Raw genomic sequence first — 22924 nt, forward strand, 5'->3', positions numbered from 1 at the left:
TTTTGGATAGATTGGAGAGGGATTAGAACACTTGTCAGTGTTTTTGTTGTCTGTGTCCCCATTAGGGAGATTCACCCTCTCTGTTTGTCCAGTATACTATTATCATAAAAAGGGGAAGTAAAAGAAAATCCCAAATTTTAGGTTGACTTCAGAACAGTGATAGAGGGGGAATTTTCCAATGGCAACACTAGTTCTGGTGACACTGATGACACCCCCGGATTCCCTCTATGGGACACAGATAGCAAAAAAGAAACCGGACAATGATTATGATCCTTACTATATCCTGTTGCCTACACGTTCTTTCAGATAAAGGACTTGTTAACCCAATGATTTACTGTGCTCAGCATAAATGAGTACACCCCAACAAATTTGTCGGAAAACCTTTACTTTACTTTCAGAATCAACATTTTCTATGGAACACTATACTACAAAATACTCCCACAAATGCGTGCCATTGATTGCAAACAAGATTTGTTAATTTGCACACACAAAAATGTATTTTTCCTAACAAATTCATTCAAGACCACGTTGTAAAAATGAATTTTGGACAACAAAATCCTAATTAACAACACAACATTAATTATTTATTAACTACTTGCCCTCCTGAGGATTTACCACCCTTCCCCTTTTGCTACTCGGCGCTGCACTAATTCAACTGATAATTGCGCGGTCATGCAATACCGTACCCAAATGAAATTTACGTCTTTTTTTTCACACAAATAGAGCTTTCTTTTGGTGGTATTTGATCACCTGTGCACTTTTTATTTTTCACGCTATAAACAAAAAAAGACCAAAAATTTTGAAGAAAAACAATATTTTTTACTTTCAGCTATAAAAAAATAAATAGTAAACTCAAAGTTAATTATAAATTTAGGCCAAAATGAATTCTGCTCCATGTTTTTGGTAAAAAAAAATCCCAATAAGTGTATATTGATTGCTTTGTGTGAAAGTTATAGCGTCTACAAACTATAGTATAGATACTGCAATTTACGCCATTTTTTTGCTATACAGCGCTGCGCTAGTTTAACGGAGAATTGCGCGGTCATGCAATATGGGACATAATTAATTTATGTCCTTTTTTCAAACAAATAGAGCTTTCTTTTGGTGGTATTTGATCACCTGTGCACTTTTTATTTTTGGTGCTATAACCAGAAAAAGTTTTGAAGAAAAAAAATGTTTTTGAAAAATAAAAACAGTATTTTCTCATTTCGGTCATAAAAAATATCCAAAAAAAACTAACATTTCGTCATAAATTTAGGCCAAAATGTATCCTGTTACATGTTTTTGGTTAAAAAATCCCAGTAAGTGTATATTTATTGCTTTGTGTGAAAGTTATAGCGTCTACAAACTGTGGCATAGATAATGGAATTTACACAGCTTTCACTTTCTGACTGCCCATCACATTTCTTGAGGTGCTAAAATACCAGGATAATACAAACACCCTCAAATGACCCCTTTTCGCAAAGTAGACACCCTAAGCCGGGTGTCGGCAACCCGCGGCTCTTTCACCTTTGTTGCGGCTCCGGAGCACACTGCCCACCAGGCGACAGGCAATAGGGTTGCCGTAGCTCAGTGGTCGGCAAGCCGCGGCTATTTACACACTTCAGTGCGGCTCTTCTGTGTGCCGGGCGCCCGCTCCCCTCCCTCCTCTCGGGCGGCCGCCCCAAAAGTCAAGACTCTGCAGCTAGCCCAGCAATGGGCAAACTACGGCCCGGCGGACCTTTTAATCCGGCCCGCGGAGCGTGGCAAACATTGGCTGTCAGGATGTAGGCGGGGCAGCGTGACGAACTCCTCTCCTCTCACAGTCCGCCCTGAAGACCGGAACGGCGCGGGAACACAGCGAGATGAACGCGCGGAGCAAAGGTAAGTGAATTGACACAATATGGGGAATGAATTACTATAGGGGGGATGAATTACTATGGGGGATGAATTACTATATGGGGCATTAATTACTATGTGGGGGATGAATTACTATATGGGGGATGAATTACTATGGGGGATGAATTACTATATGTGGGATGTATTTTCAGTTTTAAAAATGTGGCTCACAAAATAAATTTCAATCGTGGTTTTGGCGAGATTTGGCTCAGTTGAAAAAAAAGGTTGCCCACCACTGACCTAAGGCTATGATTGTGATTATGACGATACACTGTGGCCCGATTAACCCTTTGCTTACTGGGTCCTTAAACCCCCTTCATGACCAGAGCGCTTTTTGCAATATATGCAGTGTCGGATTTGTTTTAAATGTTGCAATGGTTTTGCGGCTCCCAGTCTTTTTTTCCCTCTCGGAAACGGGTCCAAGTGGCTCTTTATGTCTTAAAGGTTGCAGACCCCTGCCCTAAGCTATCTGCTGAGAGGCATATTGAGTCCATGGAAGATTGATTTTTTTCCACAAGTTTCTGGAAAATGACAAAATCTTTTTTTTTTTTTACACAAAGTTGTCATTTAAATTATTTATTTCTTGCACAAGCCATGGGTATATGTGGAATTACACCCCAAAATACATTCTGCTACTTCTACCGAGTATGGGGATACCACGTGTGTGAGACTTTTTGGGAGCCTAGCCACATACAGGAGGCTGAAATCCAATGACCACTTTGAAAGCCTGAAGGTGCGTAACTTCCTCATTTCACTTCCTCACTACCTATCACAGTTTCGAAGGCCCAGACATGCCAGGATAGCACCAAACCCCCCCAAATGACCCCTTTCTAAAAAGTAGACACCCCAAGGAATTTAAAAAGAGGCATGGTGAGTATTTTGCAGATCTCATTTTTTCTCACAAGGTTTTGAAATATAAAAAAAATTGAAAAAATATGTTTGTTTTTTTTCTTCATTTTCCATAAACTGTGCAATGGCGACAAACAGCAAACATTTTTAATATCCATAGGCAACACTTTAAAAGCCTTTAAAAGCTACCATTTTAGATTTACAGAGGAGGTCTAGTGTTAGAATTACTGCCCTTGATCTGACGTTCAAGACAATACCTCACATGTATGGTGCAACTTCTGTTTACATACCGGCACAGGGTCAAGGCTTGGGGGGGGCGATTTTTTTTTTTTAGTTATTTTGATTTTTTTTTATTAATTTTACATTGTACCTTTCATTTTTTTTATCACTTTTAATGCTATCACAGGGAATGCAAATATCCCCTATAACTTCAATGGGCATTGTCATATATTCTTTTTTGAGAAATCTGGGGTCTATCAGACTCTGGATATCTCCTCTGCCCTTACATTATCTAATCAAACCAAGATCGGTGTGATCAGATGCTTTCCCAATTTACAAATGGCGCTGTTTATATCCTGCGAAACTGAAGTGATGAAATGCTTGTAGCTTCTGAATTCTTAGGCTATAGAGATGATTGGCACCATTCTGGTCTCTAATCAGCTCTATGGTCAGCTGGCAGAAACACTGGCTGCATTCTGAGGTTTCCCCGATGGCACGAGACTGCCCGAGAAGGCCGTAGAAGGCAGCAGGGGAGGGGGGGGGCATCATCTCCCGCTGCTTGTAAAAGCAATCCTGCAGATAATTAGCCACTAGGATTGGTTTTACATGAAAGCTGATCGTTGGCTGAAAAAAACGATACCAGGATGATGTCTGCAGCTGTAGGCATCATCCTGGTATAACCATTCAAAGTCCAGTGCTGTACCAGTATGTCGCTGGTCCTTGCTGGGTGTATATACTATGTTCTTTTTTTTTGTATGCAGCCTGTGGGCTAAATGAAAAAATGAGAAGAAATCTCTGCCAGAAAAAGTGCATGGTATGTCCACCATTAGAATATACTGCCCTGCATCCACCCACTTCTAATGGTGGGCACACATTAGGTCACACTTTGCCACATGCGCCAGTTCCAAGATTGAACAAATGTCTAAATAGTGGCACGCTTGAATAAAAATTGTCCACGTATAAGTGGTACCCCATATGGAGAAATGATGATACCAAGTCCTAAATTATCTTGCCACTGCTCCCCATGTAGTCTGGGCATCCAGGGGGCTCCACGTGACTTTCTATTCCCTCGTAAATCGAAAACTTATAAGTATAGCCTGTTGTCCTCTCACAGGTCTTCTATATCTTGACCCCATATCTGGCACACTTGCTGGGGAGAAATTGTTTGAATGCAAGGCGGTCATAAAAATGAATGAAGGACTCATCAACGCAGATGTCTTGCTGGGGAGTATAGACATCTACAAATTTTTGGTTAAGGTGATTTGTGACGGGCTGAATTTTGTGGAGACGGTCAAATTCAGGATTACCCCAAGGATGACAGAGTGTATGGTCGTTGAAATGCATAAAACACATTATACTCTCATATCTATGCATGGCCATGGCAGCAGAGAACACGGGTATATGATGAATCGGGTCTGCGGAACAATACAACTGCAATTCATTTCTTTTAGTAATGCCCATGTTGAGGGTTAGGCCCAAAAAAAATGTAAATTCGAAAACCGTAATTAGTTTCCATGCGACTGGTCTGGCAAGGTTTGAATTTGGGTTGGCAGCGATAAATTGTTTTTCATATAAATTGATTTGATCCACAATCAACGCATACAGATATTCCGTGAAAAACAGCTCCAAAAATCAAGGAGGTATGTGAAAGACCAAGATGTACTAGACTGCTGGTACTCGCCAGTTCACCAAAAGGTAGAGCGGCACCAGTACTAGCACTCTGCTGCATATGAGAGTCATCAAAATTTACCGGCAAGTGCTAACAGAGATCAGGCCTGATTCTGCGAACACTGCAGTTTTGTGTGCAATGTATGAAGTGACAGTGACCTACTGACACTGCACTTTCTGGGGGAGAAGGGGGGGTGGGGGTGGTAAGCGTAGGGGCTAAATGCAGGTGCTGGCAGGTTATCCCATTAATGCTGCATTTTTGGGGACGCTATACTAATGTGAACGCTGGTATAGTGCTGATCTGAATAAAGATATTGACCCGTTCAGACACTATAATAGCAATAGAGGTTTATTGTGCATGAGCATGATCCTGGCAATCAAGGGGTAAATGTGATGACTGGTGTACTGACGGGCAATCTGACGCTATCTGGGAGGGGTGTGAAAACCACGGAAGCGCAAATCACGTATATATATTTCTGCTATAGGGCGGTCAGGAAGCGGTTTGTGTTACTTCGCTGCGTTACTTTAACTGACAATTGCGCAGTCATGCAACATTGCACCCAAATTAAATTTACATCCTTTTTTTCCCCCAAATTGAGCTTTCTTTTGGTGGTATTTGATTGCCTGTGCGCTTTTTATTTTTTGCGCTATAAAAAAAAAAGGCTGACAAATTTGAGAAAAAAACAATATTTTGGACTTTTTGCTATAAAACATGTCCAGTAAAAAAATGTAAAAATCTAATTTAGTCATAAAATTTCTGCCAAAATGTATTCTGCGACATGTCTTTGCTAAAAAAATCCCAATACGTGCAAATTAATTGGTTTACGTGAAAGGTATAGTGTCTACAAATGGTGGGAAAGATACTGGGATTTTTTTTTCATTATACTAATAATGGCGGTGATCAGCGACTTATGGTGGTGATCAGCAATTTATGACAGTGATCAGCGACTTATGGCGGGACTGCGACGGGCATTTTGCCACTGGGGTGGGGAGCTCACTTGGGGTCACTGACATCCCCAGTGACACCATAACAGTGATCAGTGCAAAAAAAAACACTGACACTGTACTAATGGCACTAGGGAGGAAGGGGTTAACATTTTTTAGGTAATGAAAGGGTTAACTGTGTGAGAGGAGTGTTTTACTAGGGGGCGGCGGTGTGTACTTCACGGGAACACGCTGATCCCGAGAGATAAACTCTTCTCTCAGGTTCAGCGTGCTCTGAACTGACAGAGAGCAGACTTGCAGTGTAAACACTGCAGCGGTGCTCTCTGTCAGTGATTGCTGGTAATCGCCAGGACCCGGTGATGGACACCCACTGCCGTGATCGGCGGGACGGGTAGGGCGGGCACGCGCCTCGCGTGCCTCGCGCGCCCTCTACCTGTTTTGCAGAGCACAGTTTAAAAACGGCATTCTGCGCAGAGGTGCTGCCCTACTGCAGTAAAAACACTGTGGCTGGTCGGCAACCAGTTAAACCGGTGTCCAGCAGACAGCAGCTGTCAGCAATGGCACCACATGGAAAAGAAATGTCACAAGGCCTGAGAAATAAAATAATTTCATTACAGATGAAAGGTGAAGACTACAAGAAGATGAGCAAAACTTTACTTATCAGTCAGAATACTGTAGCAAAAGTGATACAAAAATTTAACAAAGATGGAACTGCAACCATCTCACAGAGATGTCCAGGCTGTCCACGGAAATTAACACTTCGACAGGAGCCTCTTCTGATGAGAAGGGTTTAAGAAAATTGCCTTGCAAGTTCACTGCAGTTAGCTAAAGAAGTAGAAAGCCAAACTGGGGTGATTATTTCCCATCATACAATACGGCGTACACTGCAGAGGAATGCATGCATGGGTGTCAGAAGCCTTTCTTAAAGCCCATGCACAAAAAAAGCCCACCTAGAATTTTCCAGGACCCATACTGAAAAAGAATAAGACTACTGGGACTCTGTACTCTGAGTGATGACCAAGATAAATGTTTCTGGAACTGAAGGCAAACTGTATGGCGTTACAAAAGTGAAAACCATGCAAAAAAATATGCATGGTGCATACAATGAAACATGGTGGTGGCAGTGTCCTTCTGTGGGGCTGCATGAGTGCTGCCAGTGTCGGGGATCTGCATTGCATTGATGCTATCATGAATTCACAGATGTACTGCTCTATATTGAAAGAGAAGATGCTACCATCACTCTGTGTCCTTGATCATCATGCATTTTCCAATATGACAATGATCCAAAACACACATCTAAGGCCACTGTTGCATTTCTGAAGAAGAACAGGGTGAAAGTGATTCAGTGGCCAAGTATGTCTCCTGATCTGAACCCAACCGAACACCTATAGGGAATTTTGAAGAGACAAGATGAGCATCACTCTCCATCCAGCATCCAGGCTCTAAAAGAGGTCATTCTTGAGGAATGGAAAAAGATTGATGTTGCAATATGTCGCCAACTTGTTCATTCCATGCCTAGAATACTTGGTGCTGTCCTTACAAATCATGAAGGTCATACAAAATGCTAGATGTAGTAGTTTTTGTTGTAGGGTGTATTCATTTTTGCATCAACTAATTTGAGTGAACCTGAAGATTCTAAGTTATATTATTAACCTTACTTTCATGTAAAGAACTAAACAAATATTCCAAAAAACAAGAACAATTTCCAAAATTGATGATCATTGTTTAACCTCCTTGGCGGTGTTCCCGAGTGTAGCTTGGGGTAGAATTTCTATACCAAGAACGGTAACCCCGAGCTACACTCGGGCTTACTATGCAGCGTTCTCTGGGGGTCCCTGCAGCACTTACCTTGTCCTTCGCTCCCACGATGTGTCCCCTGCAGCGTCCCCATCCATCTCCTCCGGCGGATGCCGGCATCTGACTTCCGTGTTCCGGTCCCCGTGACGTCGGAACGTTCGGGCGGCGGAACCGGCGGGAAATTTGAAATTTTTAAAAAATGACATTTTTGCTGTCATTGCTTTTTCACTGCATTTCACATACATTGTGTCCCCACTGCTTTGTCCAGCGCCCTGCCTGCATTTTGACTGTTCTTTCTGCCTGGAAACGTAGAAAAGTCCATGGCGGCCAAAAAGCGTCCCTTTACATCAAAAGCGGTTTTAGAACAGCGATAGTAAATCAGAACCACTTGCAGAATTGAGTGATAATGATTTGTGGGGAAATTCGTCATCAGACACTGAAAACGATTTTGCGACTTCTGCTCAGCGATGTGCGAATTTGCCTCTGTATTTCAAATTTCAGTGTTTTTGGTTTGATTATATTATTGAATTAAATTTATTATTATTATATTATTATTTTTTATGATTATTTATTAAATTATAATTTATGATTTTGTGTTTCAAGTTTTATCATATCCGGAATGTTTAATAGACTCTTTTTCGGATAGATTTCAGTGAGTTATTCCTAAAAATTACAGCCTACAATTAAAAACTACATATTTCCATGCAAAAAAATGGTACCGCTTTCAGCACAAAATTCCTGACATGATCATACCGCCAGGGAGGTTAAGCCATAGCTATCTGTCATGAATGGATTTCTATTCATTACAACATGCTTTCTGCTGACATGCTGTGATTGGCTACAGCACGGTAAAGGGTCTCAGGTACCATGTGATAGCTGTGGGCCAATCACAGCTTCACAACAGTAAGCAAGCAGTCATGAAACTGTTTTGTCTAAATTTTAATCATGTGATTACTATGATAGGTCATAGCGATCAAATGATACCCCAGCCACTGTGATCTGGACACAGCTGCACGCTCCATGGGAGGGATAGTGCACATGCGCTCAGCAACATACCAGTGTGTCACTAAGCCTAGCTGTGCCTAAGTGCTTTAACCACTTTGACCCCCTCCTCCTCCTCACAGTACTTTTATTTATTTATTTCAGTTACTTATATAGTGCTGTCATTTTATGCAGCCCTTTACACATATATATATTGTACATTCACATCAGTCCCTAACCCTCAAGGGGTGTACAGTTTAAGGTTGCTAACTCACATTCATACATACACATTTTAGGGCCAATTTAGACAGGAGCCAATTAAACTACCAGCATGTCTTTGGAGTATGGGAGGAAACCAGAGCACCTGGAGGAAACCCACAGAGAACATGCAAACTCCATGCAGGAGGTGCCATGGTTGGGAATCGAACCCATGACCCATTTACTGCCAGACAGACATGCTAACCACTAAGCCACTGTGCAACCCCACTTTTACTGTAAATGGGTGGCAATTGGTTAAAAAGTGTACAGAAAGGGGAAATTAGTACAGAGTTCATAGTGATTAATGTTGTCTATTCCACTGCAGCAATCATATATAAGGGTTAGTTCACCTTTACCAAAAAACTACCTATACATTCCATCACACCGGTGAGCTCTCAAAAGCTATGTTTAGAGCTACTGCATCTGGGGAGTGTGGGAACAGGATAGAATCAGAGAAAAAACTTACTCCTGTGATGGTGGAGGTGAGCAGTTATGACTAGGCCTCACTTATCAATGTCTTGGAGTATTCCAGTCAGGTCTTGGAAGGTATGTAAATGTAACCTATAGCAAGGGCATTATTCAACTTTAATCAGACACCCCTTATCTGCATGGGAATGTTTTGTAAAGGTGAACTAACCCTTTAAAGTACCCTATTTTCACCTACCCCATGAGTTCCCCCATAGCAAGCCACATACTGTGGGGGCACTCACGAGGACTCACTCTCAAGCCCCACTCGGCCCTGCCCCCCATTCCCTCCTGACTGGCTGTTATTGAGGCTGAGCCAGTGAGGAGGGACAGAGCCAAGAGAGCCTCTGCTCCTGTGCACATCACCGGATGGAGATTGGACTCGGGTAAGTATGAGCGGGAGCTGGGGGGGGGGGGTTGGGGAGCTGCATAATGAAGGTTTTATGACCTTAAGGCAGAGATTGCATTAAGGTAGAAAAACCTTCAGCCTTTAGAACCACTTTAAGTTGCAAAGGCAACAGTTGGGGGTGTAGACATGCCGTGACATGCCGAGACTGCAATGTATTGCTTTGTGGCCGTGGCAAGAACTATTTCCCCTGCTGCACTGGGCAGACAGCCAAATGTGACCCATTCACCAGAATGTGACTGCCTTAGAACTGTTCTGCAGCATTGAGGAGTGGCTTTGTGGCCGGTAACATAATGCCCTCCACCACAGATTGCTCTTCAGAGGTCTAATGCTAGTGTACATTAACCCTTATAAACCAATCACATGGATTGTGATCAATGTGACCAGGTGCTCAGTGTGAATAGTCTGAATAGTGTATAAGTACAGGCTGTCAACAACTTCTTATGCTTCCATGGGTGTGTATAATTATTAATGTAGATCAATGGTGGTCACTCAAACAGACTATGACATCAGAAAGGGCCATACATAATGTTCAGTAAATTTAACACTACAAAAATCTGAGAGCAGATGTGCAACAGTAGATGGTGAAAGACAATAGTACACATTCTGCAGGAGATGGTCAGAGACTATGAACATGTTATAGGAGTTGTTGGAGACTGGGAGCATGCTTCAGGAGCAAAGGCGGACTGACAACTCATGGGGCCCCCGGGCAATAGGGGATCATGGGCCCGTGTGCTCACCCACACTCAAACCACACCCAAACAAGCCTATGAAAGGTACCAGGGGCATGTCATGGGGCCCCCTACTGACCCTGGGCCCCCGGGCAGTGCCCGAATGCCCGAATAGTCAGTCCACCCCTGTTCAGGAGATGGTCATTGACTAGAGACACATTACATGAGACTGCTAGAGATCACTTCTATTACAACTCTTTTACACATCAGTGCTTCCTTAAAAATTACTTCTGTCACAGCAAGATTCATTATAAATTTCAGAAGTAAAAAAGATAAAAATGATAAACAACACAGAAAAAAAGCTAATATGAAAGTAATAAACCAAACCATTTAACTACTTAAACCCAGTCTAAGAAATATTAAACATCTTGGTAGGGAAGATGCAGATTGACAGGGCTGCAAAATATAGCTAAATTGCGATAAAACTGTCACGCCTCTGAAAAGAGATCCACAGTGGGATCACTTATTCAGCAGCTCTTGGCAGACAGTGAAGAGGTGATATGTTGCCCCCTCACCACCTGTTTCAATCCCATAAATGTCACATCAACGTGCCGCAAGCATGTGCAATGTTACCCAATTCTCTTGAAGCAAAGCATTGTGACCTCCTTGGCAACTTAACCTCCCTAGCGGCATGATTATGTCAATATTTCTGTGCTCAAAGCGGTACATTTTTTTGCATGGAAATATGTCGTTTTTTTATTGTAGGCTGTAATTTTTAGGAATAACTCACTGAAATCTGTCCGAACAAGAGTCTAGTAAACATCTCGGGTATGATAAAATTTGAAACACGAAATCATAAATTATAATATAATACATAATCATGAAAAATAATAATATAATATTAATACATTTAATTCAATAATATAATCAAAACCAAAAACACTGAAATTTAAAATATAGCCCCAAGTTCGCACATCGCTGAGCTTAGTCGCAAAATCGTTTTCAGTGTCTGATGATGAATTTCCCCACAAATCATTATCACTCAATTCTGCAAGTGGTTCTGATTTACTATCGCTGTTCTCTAGCTGGTCTAAAACCGCTTTTGACCTAAAGGGACGCTTTTTGGACGCCGTGAACTTTTCTCAGTGTCCAGGCAGAAAGAACAGTAAAAATGCAGGCAGGGCACAGGACAAAGCACTCGGGACTAAATGTATGTGAAATGCTTTGATACAGTAATGTTTTACTATGTGATTTTAGTGTATTGAGTGAATGTCACTTTTAAAATGTTTGAATTTCCCAACGGTTCCGTCCCCCGTACGTCCCGTACATTTTGACACTCGCAGGGAATGGAACCCGGAAGACGGATACCGGCATCGGCCAGAGGAGATCCCCGGGGACGCTGCAGGGGGGACATCGCAGGAGAGCAGGACAAGGTAAGTGAAACAGGGATCCCGGAGCAATGCTGCAGGGTATTCCAAAGTGTAGCTCGGGGTTACCGCTTTTGGTACTGAAAGTTTAGCCTAAGCTACACTCGAGAATACCACCACGGAGGCAGCTGGGGTTGGTAGGGTGGTAAAAACACAGCTCAAGATATGTTTTTACCACTAACTCCCCCCCAACTGTACGAGCCCTAACTGCCAATAAGTTTCAGGTTGGGCACCAAGAATGTAGTTCTTAAAGATATGGATACTCACCATTGCAACTGGGGATTTAATGCTAGGCATCTTGATGCTTTGCAGCTGCTGAATTCAAAATGTATACCTGCAGAATGCAGTCTCCTCTATGACACAATACAGATGTATCAGTGTCACCTCTATCCAGTTTGACTTGTTGAATAAGTAAAGTAGGTAAGCTTACTGCTGTTAAGTGGCAAGAATCTAAATTTTTCTTCTGGGAGTGACCTGACCAGTCTGGGACAGACTGCACCTAATATCATAAAAAAGCAAAAACCACAAGTAGATAACTTATTTGTTCTGCATTACATATGTGAAGCTTAATATTGTTAGTCATATTTGTACATTTATACATTTATGTTTTTTAGCAGCATTTAAATTATGTGTAGTAGTGCTATATACTGTATAAAATAATATATAATGATATGTAGCACCAACCCTTAGTAGTCGTTAAAGATTTGGGTCCCCCTATAGTCCTGAACTTCTCTTCTTTCACCCTGCAATCTGGAAGTATACCTGAACAGGGCATCTGGTTCCCACCAGAGTTCTCTTTCCCCTAAACGCCCAGGGGGTGCTGGGGTACTTACTCAGATCCTCTCCTGCACCACTGGTAGGTTTGTGGCTGCTATTAGTCCTATCAGCTGGGCCGCTCCTGCCCTACCGTACAGGTGGTCCTCATTCTGGGGACCAGTGAAGCTCTGAACTTTTTTCCTTTGCAGCTCCAGGCTTGCAGGTAGGCCCCATCCCACTGGGCCTGCTCACAGCCTCCTGCCTTCAGCCTCACATCTTCCTCACTGTCTTCCACCCAAATTCTCTCCTGCAACTGAGCAGGATCCAACACTTTTAAGGGTGTCCTGGCCCTTTGCCAAACTCCTGTTGGGGATTGGCCAGGATCCTTCATGAGTACAAGCTAGCCACTCCTCAGATCCACCCACTGCCTCTAGGCCTTCCTCCAAAGCTCTAGAGCAGGGGGAAATTCTAGAGGGGCTGTCCTGCAGAGCCTCTCAGCTCCTGACCACAATTTGACCCTCTGACTATCACACCCAGGCTACTCCTCAGACCTCCTCTCTATCAATAAGGATTCTAGCTCCCCCTAGCTAACTAGGAGAGCACTACAGATATAAAACATTTGAATAAAGCAAAAACTTGAATAATGCAATAAATTAGTGTAAATTCCTCCTGCGCTACATGGAGTACCTATAAATGCAAGCCTATCCTGAGGAAGTCACGTGTTAAGTGACGCAATGTGTAAATACGCCGTGACGCAGCTTCCGGTCCACGGTGACGTACATCTGGCTCGGCCGCCATCTTAGTACACCTGAATGAGCCCTAACCCATGCAGTACACCCATGCATGTGGTTTGTTGTTGCTGTTTGGAAACTACATTTTACATGTTACAAGTGAGTGGGCATTTTTACGCTATTAAAGAAGCTGATGGTTTACATTATGAAGGATCTTTTCTTCACTCATCATGCTCTATGATGAGTGGTATATTTAGTTGATGTCACTGTCCTGAGAGTCATGAATATTGATCCACCTGTGAAGGGGTCCACGGAAGGAGTATTGAGGATATCTATTATTACTAGAGTAAGATCTGTAAGTGATCTTGGAGGTGTGATGGCCCATTGGGTCGCAGAGTGAAGGTGAGGGGGCAATCTAGCCATAAGAGGAGTGTGTTGACACCATCACTGGAAATCATCACCTGTGTTATCACTTTTGAACTGTTATTGAGTGGAGCATGAATCTGAACTATTTATGAACTTTTGCATTAGGGAAATTATTTCTCAATATATAAGTTGGTCACCGTAGTATGTACACTGATCACGTTTGCAGTGTGTGATTCAGAGGGGTCTAGTATATGTCTACACGTGTGGAGTGATTACTGAGTTACCAGTCCGTTAATGGTAGCAGGGACTATAGATCACTTACTATATTACACATGTGTTATATGGGCACATGTGATATCAGTTTTGATCATTTATTTTTACTAATATGTTTATTTGTATGTCATATGAGTTGATATCGGAATTACATTTCAATATCGCTGCACTATAAGATTTGTTTATGAATAATACAATGATTTTTACTAGTTAGAAAAAGTAAAGAAATATATTCCAGCTCAACATAAACGTTTGTCACTTAGGCCCCTTTCATGTGGGTGGACTCCGACAGCGGATCCGCCTGCTCAGCAGGGAATCTCTCCGCTGATCCCCGCTGAGCAGGCAGCTGACAGGTCCACGTCTGCTCTACTCATGCAGAGTGGATACAGACACAGCCCATTTTACTCTATGGGTGTTAAGATGTAAACAGACCCCCTATACATTTACATCTGACTCACATCCGATTTTATCTGCTAGACAGATGGAGAACAGATCCCCCATTCCTCTGTTTTTAGCAGGCCAGATTGGATGCAGACGGGTGTTTACATCCGCTACTCCATAGAGGGCAATGGATGATCTGATTGGGTCTGCCTAACAAATGGACAAGCAGATCTGATCGGTCCACTTGTGTGAAAGGGGTCTTATGTTCTTGGAACACAACCTATTCTTATCTCAACTTGAACTGATCTTATGCAAATTTTCCATACTTATAGAGCCTCTGTAACTACCTGTTCTTGAGCCAATGGATGTGCAGGCCAAGAAGTCTCAAATTGTTAGTACTATCTACCCCAAAAGAAGCATGGGTAGCTAAATATGCATCTATATAGTCCTCCCACACTCTAAATTGTCAATCTCTGCCAATAGGCTGCCAACACCCTAAGACCTACCACAATGGATAATTGCTAAATAGAAATTATTTGGTGCTGCGCTAATAAATGTATATATCAAATAATCAAGAAATAAAAAAAACAAAAAAACTTCACAAATCGAACTTATAAAATGGAATCTTCAAAAAAAATATATATATAGAATAGAATGCACATGAATAATCCAAAATAATGGATAACAGTGAAAATACCCCCAAAATTATAAATCTAAGGTGTAACCTAGGTACACCATTAATGATAAATAGGTGACTATAGGTGACAATCCTTAGTAACCATAAATGGTGCCAACATAAATGGTGATAATTCCACAAACAGAATCCCACCATTACAGTGCTAAATATGCACTAAAATAGTGCTGTGATGTGAAAAAATACCTTCAGTTATACCGTGTGCCAACTAATACTGGCTATAAAAATATCAGCGTAAAGACACATATAGTGCACATAGTGAAAATAAAAATCTATTGAAAAAGTGGTGAATGGTGAAAACCACAAAGCTGATATGACGCAACACAGTTGCTGAAAATTTGATCAGACAAAACTCAAACCAAAATATAAACTGGCATGATTAAAGTGAACCATATAGCAGTGACCCCTAATTGGGGATAAGGTGAAAAAATTTGTGACTAAGTGACACTAATACAATGCTGTATATGGTGGAAAATTATAAGCCACAAAGCTTATATAATGTAATCCTGTAGCTGGGAAATGTAAATAGTAGAGTATAAATAAGAATGAACTAATTATTTGTGACCCTAAAATTAGGGGATAAATTATAGAACAAGTGACACAAGCGTAAATCCGTGACACATAAAAGTAATAGATCAAAAAAAGGTCCAATACCATATATAAATCATCCAACATATAAAGTGAGTCTCATCAATTTATAACGATTCAATCAAACTATAAAGTCCAAAACCACCTAAAAATGGCAGAGGTGTTCTATAGTCCTTAAATGGTGTTGGTGTATGAAAGGTTATACATAGAAAGAGATCCGACACTGGGTGAAATGCCCCCTCACCTCCATGAAGCAATCCCACAGGGTCAAAGCGCTTGTTCAAGCAATACCGCACCAACCGGGAACCCGGATCCCCTCCTAAAGGTATAGGGTCCAACGATGGATCATTCCCCCTCACTGATGGATAATGACACAGTAGGCAGCCTCTTCAGAAATATCCTAGGATCAGCCAATCCTCATACAGCCAGAGAAGATAAAAAGGAAGATGCTCCCATAGTGTGATAATGTTTTAATTAAAAGAATAGAGTAATACAAGTGCCCACTCACATGTTTATAACTTTAAACAAACCTTATGTGAAATCACATGCTGTGGATGTACTTTGCATTGGTGTCCATTGGAGTACCAAGATGGCGTCACCATGTCCGGAAATTGCGTCACCACGTCCCATGTGTTACGTCACGCTAATACTTCATCAATCCCTGATGTGACGTAATGCGTGGGACGTGGTGACGCAATTTCCGGACGTTGTAATGTAATTTCTGACGTGGATGCCATCTTGGTACTCCAATAGACACCAATGCAAAGTACACTCACAGCATGTGGTTTCACATAAGGCTTGTTTAAAGTTATATACATGTGAGTGGGCACTTGTATTACTCTATTCTTTTAATTAAAACTTTATCACACTATGGGAGCATCTTTGTCATGTTTCACATAACTGTCATATTGACGGTCATATGCCTTTAAGTGTTTTCTATATTTTGTCTCTGCTCTTCCTTTTCCTTTGGTTTAGTTAATGCTGTATAGATAGCCCACCCTTTTTCCCAGAAATGCATTGCAGCTCTAGCCTCATGTTATGAAGCAGGACACATTATGATCTTTTGACCTATCGAATGTTCATTGTTGTAAGAATCTGTCAGGGCTCCAGGGTATGACCAGAGGTATGTGACTGACGCAGGGAAACGCAGGCTTCAGATAAGTTATAAACAATATAATTTATTGAAGACTAACAATACAAACATAAACGCAGTGCAATACTAAAACATAACACAGTGCAAACGAACCAAACCACCCACAGATAACAGTACATACAATGCAAGCGTCGTCAGGCAGGCCGGGTCAATAACAATCGGGCAGGTAGGTACAGGGGGTCAGGCAGAGAATGGTCGGGGGTCACAAGCCAGGGATGAAACAGGAGAAGTCAGCAGAGGTCCGGATCAGGCAGGGTCAGCAACGAATCAGTCAGACAGGGACAGGGACAGGAACAGGGATGCAGGAACAAGATACAGGGCCCAGGAAAAACACACACACCAAGGCAAAGACTGCAGGTCTGGCCATCACTTAAATACACCTGCATAAGCAGTTTCAGGTGTTTGGCTGGCTGCAGGGTTGAGTCTCTGATTGCTGGGAGCACCCGCTGGCCAGCCCTGGTACTGCAGCCCACAAGGCAGGTGAGTCCCACCATTACTGGCAAGTCCATTCCTGACAGTACCCCCCCCTCAAGGAGCGGCCTCAGGACGCTCCAAACAGTCCTAGCTGGGCTAAATGTTCCACCGCCTGGGTCTGGTAACTGGCGGGATATCAAAGACTGGCACATCGGGCTGGACTCCGGGCAGCGGCACATCGGGCTGGACTCCGGGCAGCGGCACATCGGGCTGGACTGCGGGCAGCGGCACATCGGGCTGGACTGCGGGCAGCGGCACATCGGGCTGGACTCCGGGCAGAGGCACATCGGGCTGGACTCCGGGCAGAGGCACATCGGATCACCAGGCAGAGCAGCAGGCACCGGGCCACCAGGCGGAGCAGCAGGCACCGGGCCACCAGGCGGAGCAGCAGGCACCGGGCCACCAGGCGGGGTGACAGGCATCGGGCCCCCAGGCGGGGCGACAGGCATCGGGCCCCCAGGCGGGGCGACAGGCATCGGGCCACCAGGCGGAGCAGCAGGCACCAGGCCACCAGGCGGGGCGACAGGCATCGGGCCCCCAGGCGGGGCGACAGGCATCGGGCCCCCAGGCGGAGCGACAGGCATCGGGCCCCCAGGCAGAGCGGCGGGCGCCGGACCCCCAGGCGGAGCGACAGGCATCGGGCCCCCAGGCGGAGCGGAGGGTGCCGGACCCCCAGGCGGAGCGACAGGTCTCGGGCCCCCAGGCGGAGCGGCGGGCGCCGGACCCCCAGGCGGAGCGACGGGTCTCGGACCCCCAGGGGGAGCGACGGGTCTCGGGCCCCCAGGCGGAGCGGCAGGCGCCGGACCCCCAGGCGGAGCGACGGGTCTCGGGCCCGATGCCTTCAATATAATTTATTGAAGACTAACAATACAAACATAAACGCAGTGCAATACTAAAACATAACACAGTGCAAACGAACCAAACCACCCACAGATAACAGTACATACAATGCAAGCGTCGTCAGGCAGGCCGGGTCAATAACAATCGGGCAGGTAGGTACAGGGGGTCAGGCAGAGAATGGTCGGGGTCACAAGCCAGGGATGAAACAGGAGAAGTCAGCAGAGGTCCGGATCAGGCAGGGTCAGCAACGAATCAGTCGGACAGGGACAGGAACAGGGATGCAGGAACAAGATACAGGGCCCAGGAAAAACACACACACCAAGGCAAAGACTGCAGGTCTGGCAATCACTTAAATACACCTGCATAGGCAGTTTCAGGTGTTTGGCTGGCTGCAGGGTAGAGTCTCTGATTGCTGGGAGCACCCGCTGGCCAGCCCTGGTACTGCAGCCCACAAGGCAGGTGAGTCCCACCATTACTGGCAAGTCCATTCCTGACAGAATCTCTCAGTTTATGGAATAAACTTCACAAGATCTACAAGATATCACCTCCATTGAGTCACTGACTGTGGTATCCAACTGAGGTTGAAGTTATCGCTATCTCATCACAACTGTAAGTTACAGAGATCACACTTTCAATGCTTAGATTGGAGAGACAGAACAGTCAAATGATCTGTGAAACGCTTCATAGGATCCTTGCTAGTCAAACGATCAGTGAAATGTCTTCATATGATCCTTGCTGGCTTTGGATACACACTGAGATGTTATATGGACAGCTACAGAGAGTGCAGCCATCTCTACACAAGTCTGTACATGTCTGCAAGTATATCTCAGCATAACACGCATCAGTGTCAGGACAAATTATTGATGTGAATGTCTTCCAACTGCAAGTTTATACACTGCATCTGTATGCATTAGCACATGGTTGTCTGTAAATCTTGTAAGAAAGTAAAAGAAAACCTTTCTGCAACCATTGCCTAGGAAACCTGAGCTCACCCACACAAAAATTGATACATTTCTCTGTAAACTTTCTATCAACCCACAGTGTATACAGTCCCCCACTCACTCTGATGGGAATACATTAGACTTTGTTTTCTCCTATCTTTGCACTCCCTACAACCTCGCAAACACCCCCTTTCCTCTCTCTGATCACAATCTCATCACCGTCACAGTGTCCTCGTCTTCAAACAACTATCCCTCCAAGCAGCAAACAGTTACCCGCAGAAACCTTCACAACTTGAACCCTGCTCCCTTCCACTCTGCAACTGACCAACTCTATGACAGAATCTCTCCCCTGTCCTGCCCTGACCTGGCCACTGCTGTCTACAACAGTTCACTTTCATCTGCATTAGACTCGCTTGCTCTTCTAACAACACGAAGCATCAGCCCCCGACCGTTACAACCTTGGCAGACTGACAACACCAGAAACCTTTAACGACATAGTCGTGCGCTGGAGCGATTGTGGCGTAAAACCAAATCCCAGCAAGCATTCACTCGATATAAATCTGCTTTCTTAACATACAATTCCTCCCTTCATGCTGCCAAACAAGCCTACTTTGTCACTCTTATTAATACCTTGTCATCCAGTCCTCGTCGTCTCTTCTCTACTTTTAACTCTCTACTTTCTCCATCTCCACCTCCATCCAGTATCTCACTCAATGCTCACGAGATTGCAAATCATTTCAAAAACAAGATTGACGCAATTCGTAGGGGCATCACCACTGCACAGATATCCATCCCACTTAGCATACCTTATATTAAACCTCCCTCAAAACTTTGCTCTTTTGACCTTGCTACTACCAAAGAGGTCACCAAGGTTTTCTCAGAAGCTCATCTCACTACCTGCCCCCTGGATCCTGTTCCCTCACAACTACTATGGTCACCCTCTTCTTCCATCCTATGCTCCCTCACTCACATCTTCAAACTTTCCCTTTCTACTGGTGCCTTCCTTAAAAAGCCCTCCCTGGACCCCACCAACCTGAACAACTTAAGACCCATCTCCCTGCTGCCATTTACCTCTAAACTCCTAGAACGCTTAGTCTACAATCGCTTGAGCTCCCACCCCACTGACAACAACCTTCTTGACCCTTTACAGTCTGGCTTTTGCTCACCACACTCCACTGAAACTGCCCTACTAAAACTCACTAATGATCTACTAACAGCTAAAACCAATGGCCACTACTCCGTACTCTTACTATTTGACCTCTCTGTGGCTTTTGATACGGTTGACCATCCCCTCCTCCTCAAAAAACTCCACTCTCTTGGTCTCAGAGACTCTGCTCTCTCCTGGTTCTCCTCTTACCTATCGCAGTGCTCCTTCAGCATTACCTATAACGCTGCCTCCTCCTCTCCACTTCCTCTTTCTGTAGGGGTCCCTCAAGGTTCTGTCCTTGGACCCCTTCTCTTCTCCATCTACACCTTCTCCCTAGGTCACTTGATAAATTCCCATGTCTTTAAGTACCATCTCTATGCTGATGACACACAAATCTATCTTTCTACCCCTCATCTCACCCCTTCAGTCTCCTTTCGCATTACTAACCTACTAAGCGACATATCAGCTATGGTCTAATACTGTTAAATGCATGTCTGCTCTCTTCCAACAATCTCATGAGCCAATACAACTAGAGGGTGCTATCCAGTAATTGAATGTTGCTTATGAGAATTATCAAAGACTGTGTGTTAACTACACTGCTCTCTTAAAGCAGTACAATACTCAAGGGTCATTGGAAGAATTAAACGTGAGTAAGACCTCCTGCGCTTTAAATGGAGAGAGCTACAAGGAAGCTGCTGTCACCTGACCTGACTTCACTAGGTAAAAAACAATGATAAAAACAATGGTGAAGCGCTAGAAATATAATACAGATAAAAAATAACATAAAAAGTACATATAAACAGCAAAAAATGTATAAATGATGCATAAAAGTGAAGTGAACATACAAAGTGCTGATCCAATCGGATCTAATGAGTTGCTGCAAGAAGTGGAACAGGTAAAACCTGTAGCTATAAACGTGGACCCTTTTCCAAATGGAAAAACAATAAGCAAACCAACCTCCTCCTGTCCACATAGGAAACTGATAGTAAATATATAAGTGACCCCTCAGGGGGTGAAGAAACAACAACTGTGACCAATGCAATATTAAATAGTGGAATCTCTCCCGTAGATCATAATAAATGCACATGCAAAAACCATAAATGTCCAGACAGCACTATATGTCAACGCACAGGTGCACATATAAAATATAAAGTCCCAAAACGCAGAAAAGACTGCAAGCAAACACGTAGGTGCTCATGATGGGTGATCTCCAAACTGGGTGATAGGAATCCTGAATGGCAGAAATGCCCCCTCACCTCCAAGAAGCAACCACAAGGGCCAGCTCGCCTTATGACTCCCACCACGATGCCACGTCCAGACCAAGATGTTGCACAGGGTACTTGTTCACTAGTAATTTCAGGTCACACTCCCCACAGAGCCACACCATCGTGGTGGGAGTCATAAGGTGAGCTGCCATTCAGGATTACTATCACCCAGTTTGGAGATCACCCATCATGAGCACCTACGTGTTGGCTTGCAGTCTTTTCTGCGTTTTGGGACTTTATATTTTATATGTGCACCTGTGCGTTGACATATAGTGCTGTCTGGACATTTATGGTTTTTCCGCAGAGAGCTTGTTAAGACAGGCCTCACCAAGTTTGATGACAAGCCTGAAAATTACAGAGGCTGGAAATCCACTTTTAAGGCCACAATGAGTGACCTAGACATCAATGCCACAGTGGAATTAGATCAGCTCATCAGATGGCAAGGTCCCCAGTCTACTGAACGCATCAAGAGGCTCAAAGCAGTTTATATTGACAACCCTGCTGCAGGCCTTAATGCTGCTTGCAGCAGATTTGAACATACCTTTGGCAGCCCAGAGGCCATTGAAGATGCTTTATTCAAAAGGTTGCAAAGTTCCCAAGGATTTCTGCTAGCAACAATCTAAAGTTTCAAGAACTCAGCGATGTTCTATTAGAGCTTCAACTTGCTAAGGCTGACATCAACTTACCTGGTCTCAGTTACCTTGACACCTCTCATGGCATCAAATCTAATGTTCTCAAGCTACCATATGGAATTCAAGAAAGATGGGCAGCGCTTGGATCAAAGTATAAGGAAGAACATAGAGTTGCCTTTCCTCCTTTTTTCTACTTCTGCAAGTTCATCAAAAGAATTGCAGACACTAAGAATAACCCAAGTTTCTCATATGGGGACTGTAACCTTCTCAGTACACTCTCTCCAAGACCTAACACACCTATGTCGCACAGAGACTATAGAGGTCCAGCGTTAGTGAAAAGGACTAATGTTCTACCTGCTCCTGCTACAGTTCTTGAAAAGACTGATCAAAACACGAAAATTGAGGACCCAAATCGCCAATGTCCAATACATAACAAACCACATCCATTTAAGAAATGTATCGGCTTCAGAAAGAAAACCCTCCAAGAACGTAAGGAACTTTTTAAGAAATTTGGGGTTTGCTACAAATGCTGTGCCTCCACAGAACACTTTGCAAAGCACTGTAAAGCAATCATCAAATGTATGGAGTGTGACAGTGATGACCATGTGCAAGTTCTTCATCGATATTCGCACAACTCTACTACGCTCACAAACAATCTTCCTGAGGCAAAGCATGGCGGGGAGCGCCCAGATCAAGCAGCACCTACCACCCCAGTGTTCTCTACATGTATAGAGGTCTGTGGAGAAGGATTCTGCGACAAATCCTGTGCTAAGATATGCTTGGTACGTGTATACCCCAAAGGTCAACCTGAAAAGGCCACAAGACTGTATACTATTTATATTGTATGTATACTATTCTGGATGATCAGAGTAACAGATCTCTTGCAAGAACTCAGTTTTTTGAACTGTTGAACATAACTGGAGATGCTCTGCCTTATACCCTAAGCACTTGTTCCAGCACTACAGAAGTCTTAGGTAGGAGAGCCAGTGGTCTTTTAGTTACTCCTCTGAATGACAATGTGGCAATATCTTTGCAACCAAATTCCAAACAACAAAGAGGAGATCCCTACTCCTGAAGCTGCCTTTCACCATTCTCACTTAAAGCCAACCAAATACCAGC

The 22924-nt window shown here is 43.7% G+C and overlaps 1 protein-coding gene across 1 annotated transcript in view; it reads right to left on the bottom strand.

The window, feature by feature from the left end:
• The window catches only part of LOC149467551 (uncharacterized), a 37678-nt gene extending 25642 nt beyond the window's left edge, over window positions 1–12036 (bottom strand). Inside the window, exon 1 of the mRNA XM_089671512.1 lies at window positions 11832–12036. Within this exon, the coding sequence (XP_089527638.1) occupies window positions 11832–11861 (30 nt within the window). The 5' untranslated portion in view covers window positions 11862–12036. The remainder of the gene's footprint in view (window positions 1–11831) is intronic.
• Between the last annotated feature and the right edge of the window lie 10888 nt (window positions 12037–22924).

The sequence above is a fragment of the Staurois parvus genome, unplaced genomic scaffold (genome assembly GCF_062004578.1).
Source record: "Staurois parvus isolate SC_StPar_1 unplaced genomic scaffold, SC_StPar_1.0 ptg000106l, whole genome shotgun sequence".
Lineage (NCBI taxonomy): Eukaryota > Metazoa > Chordata > Amphibia > Anura > Ranidae > Staurois > Staurois parvus.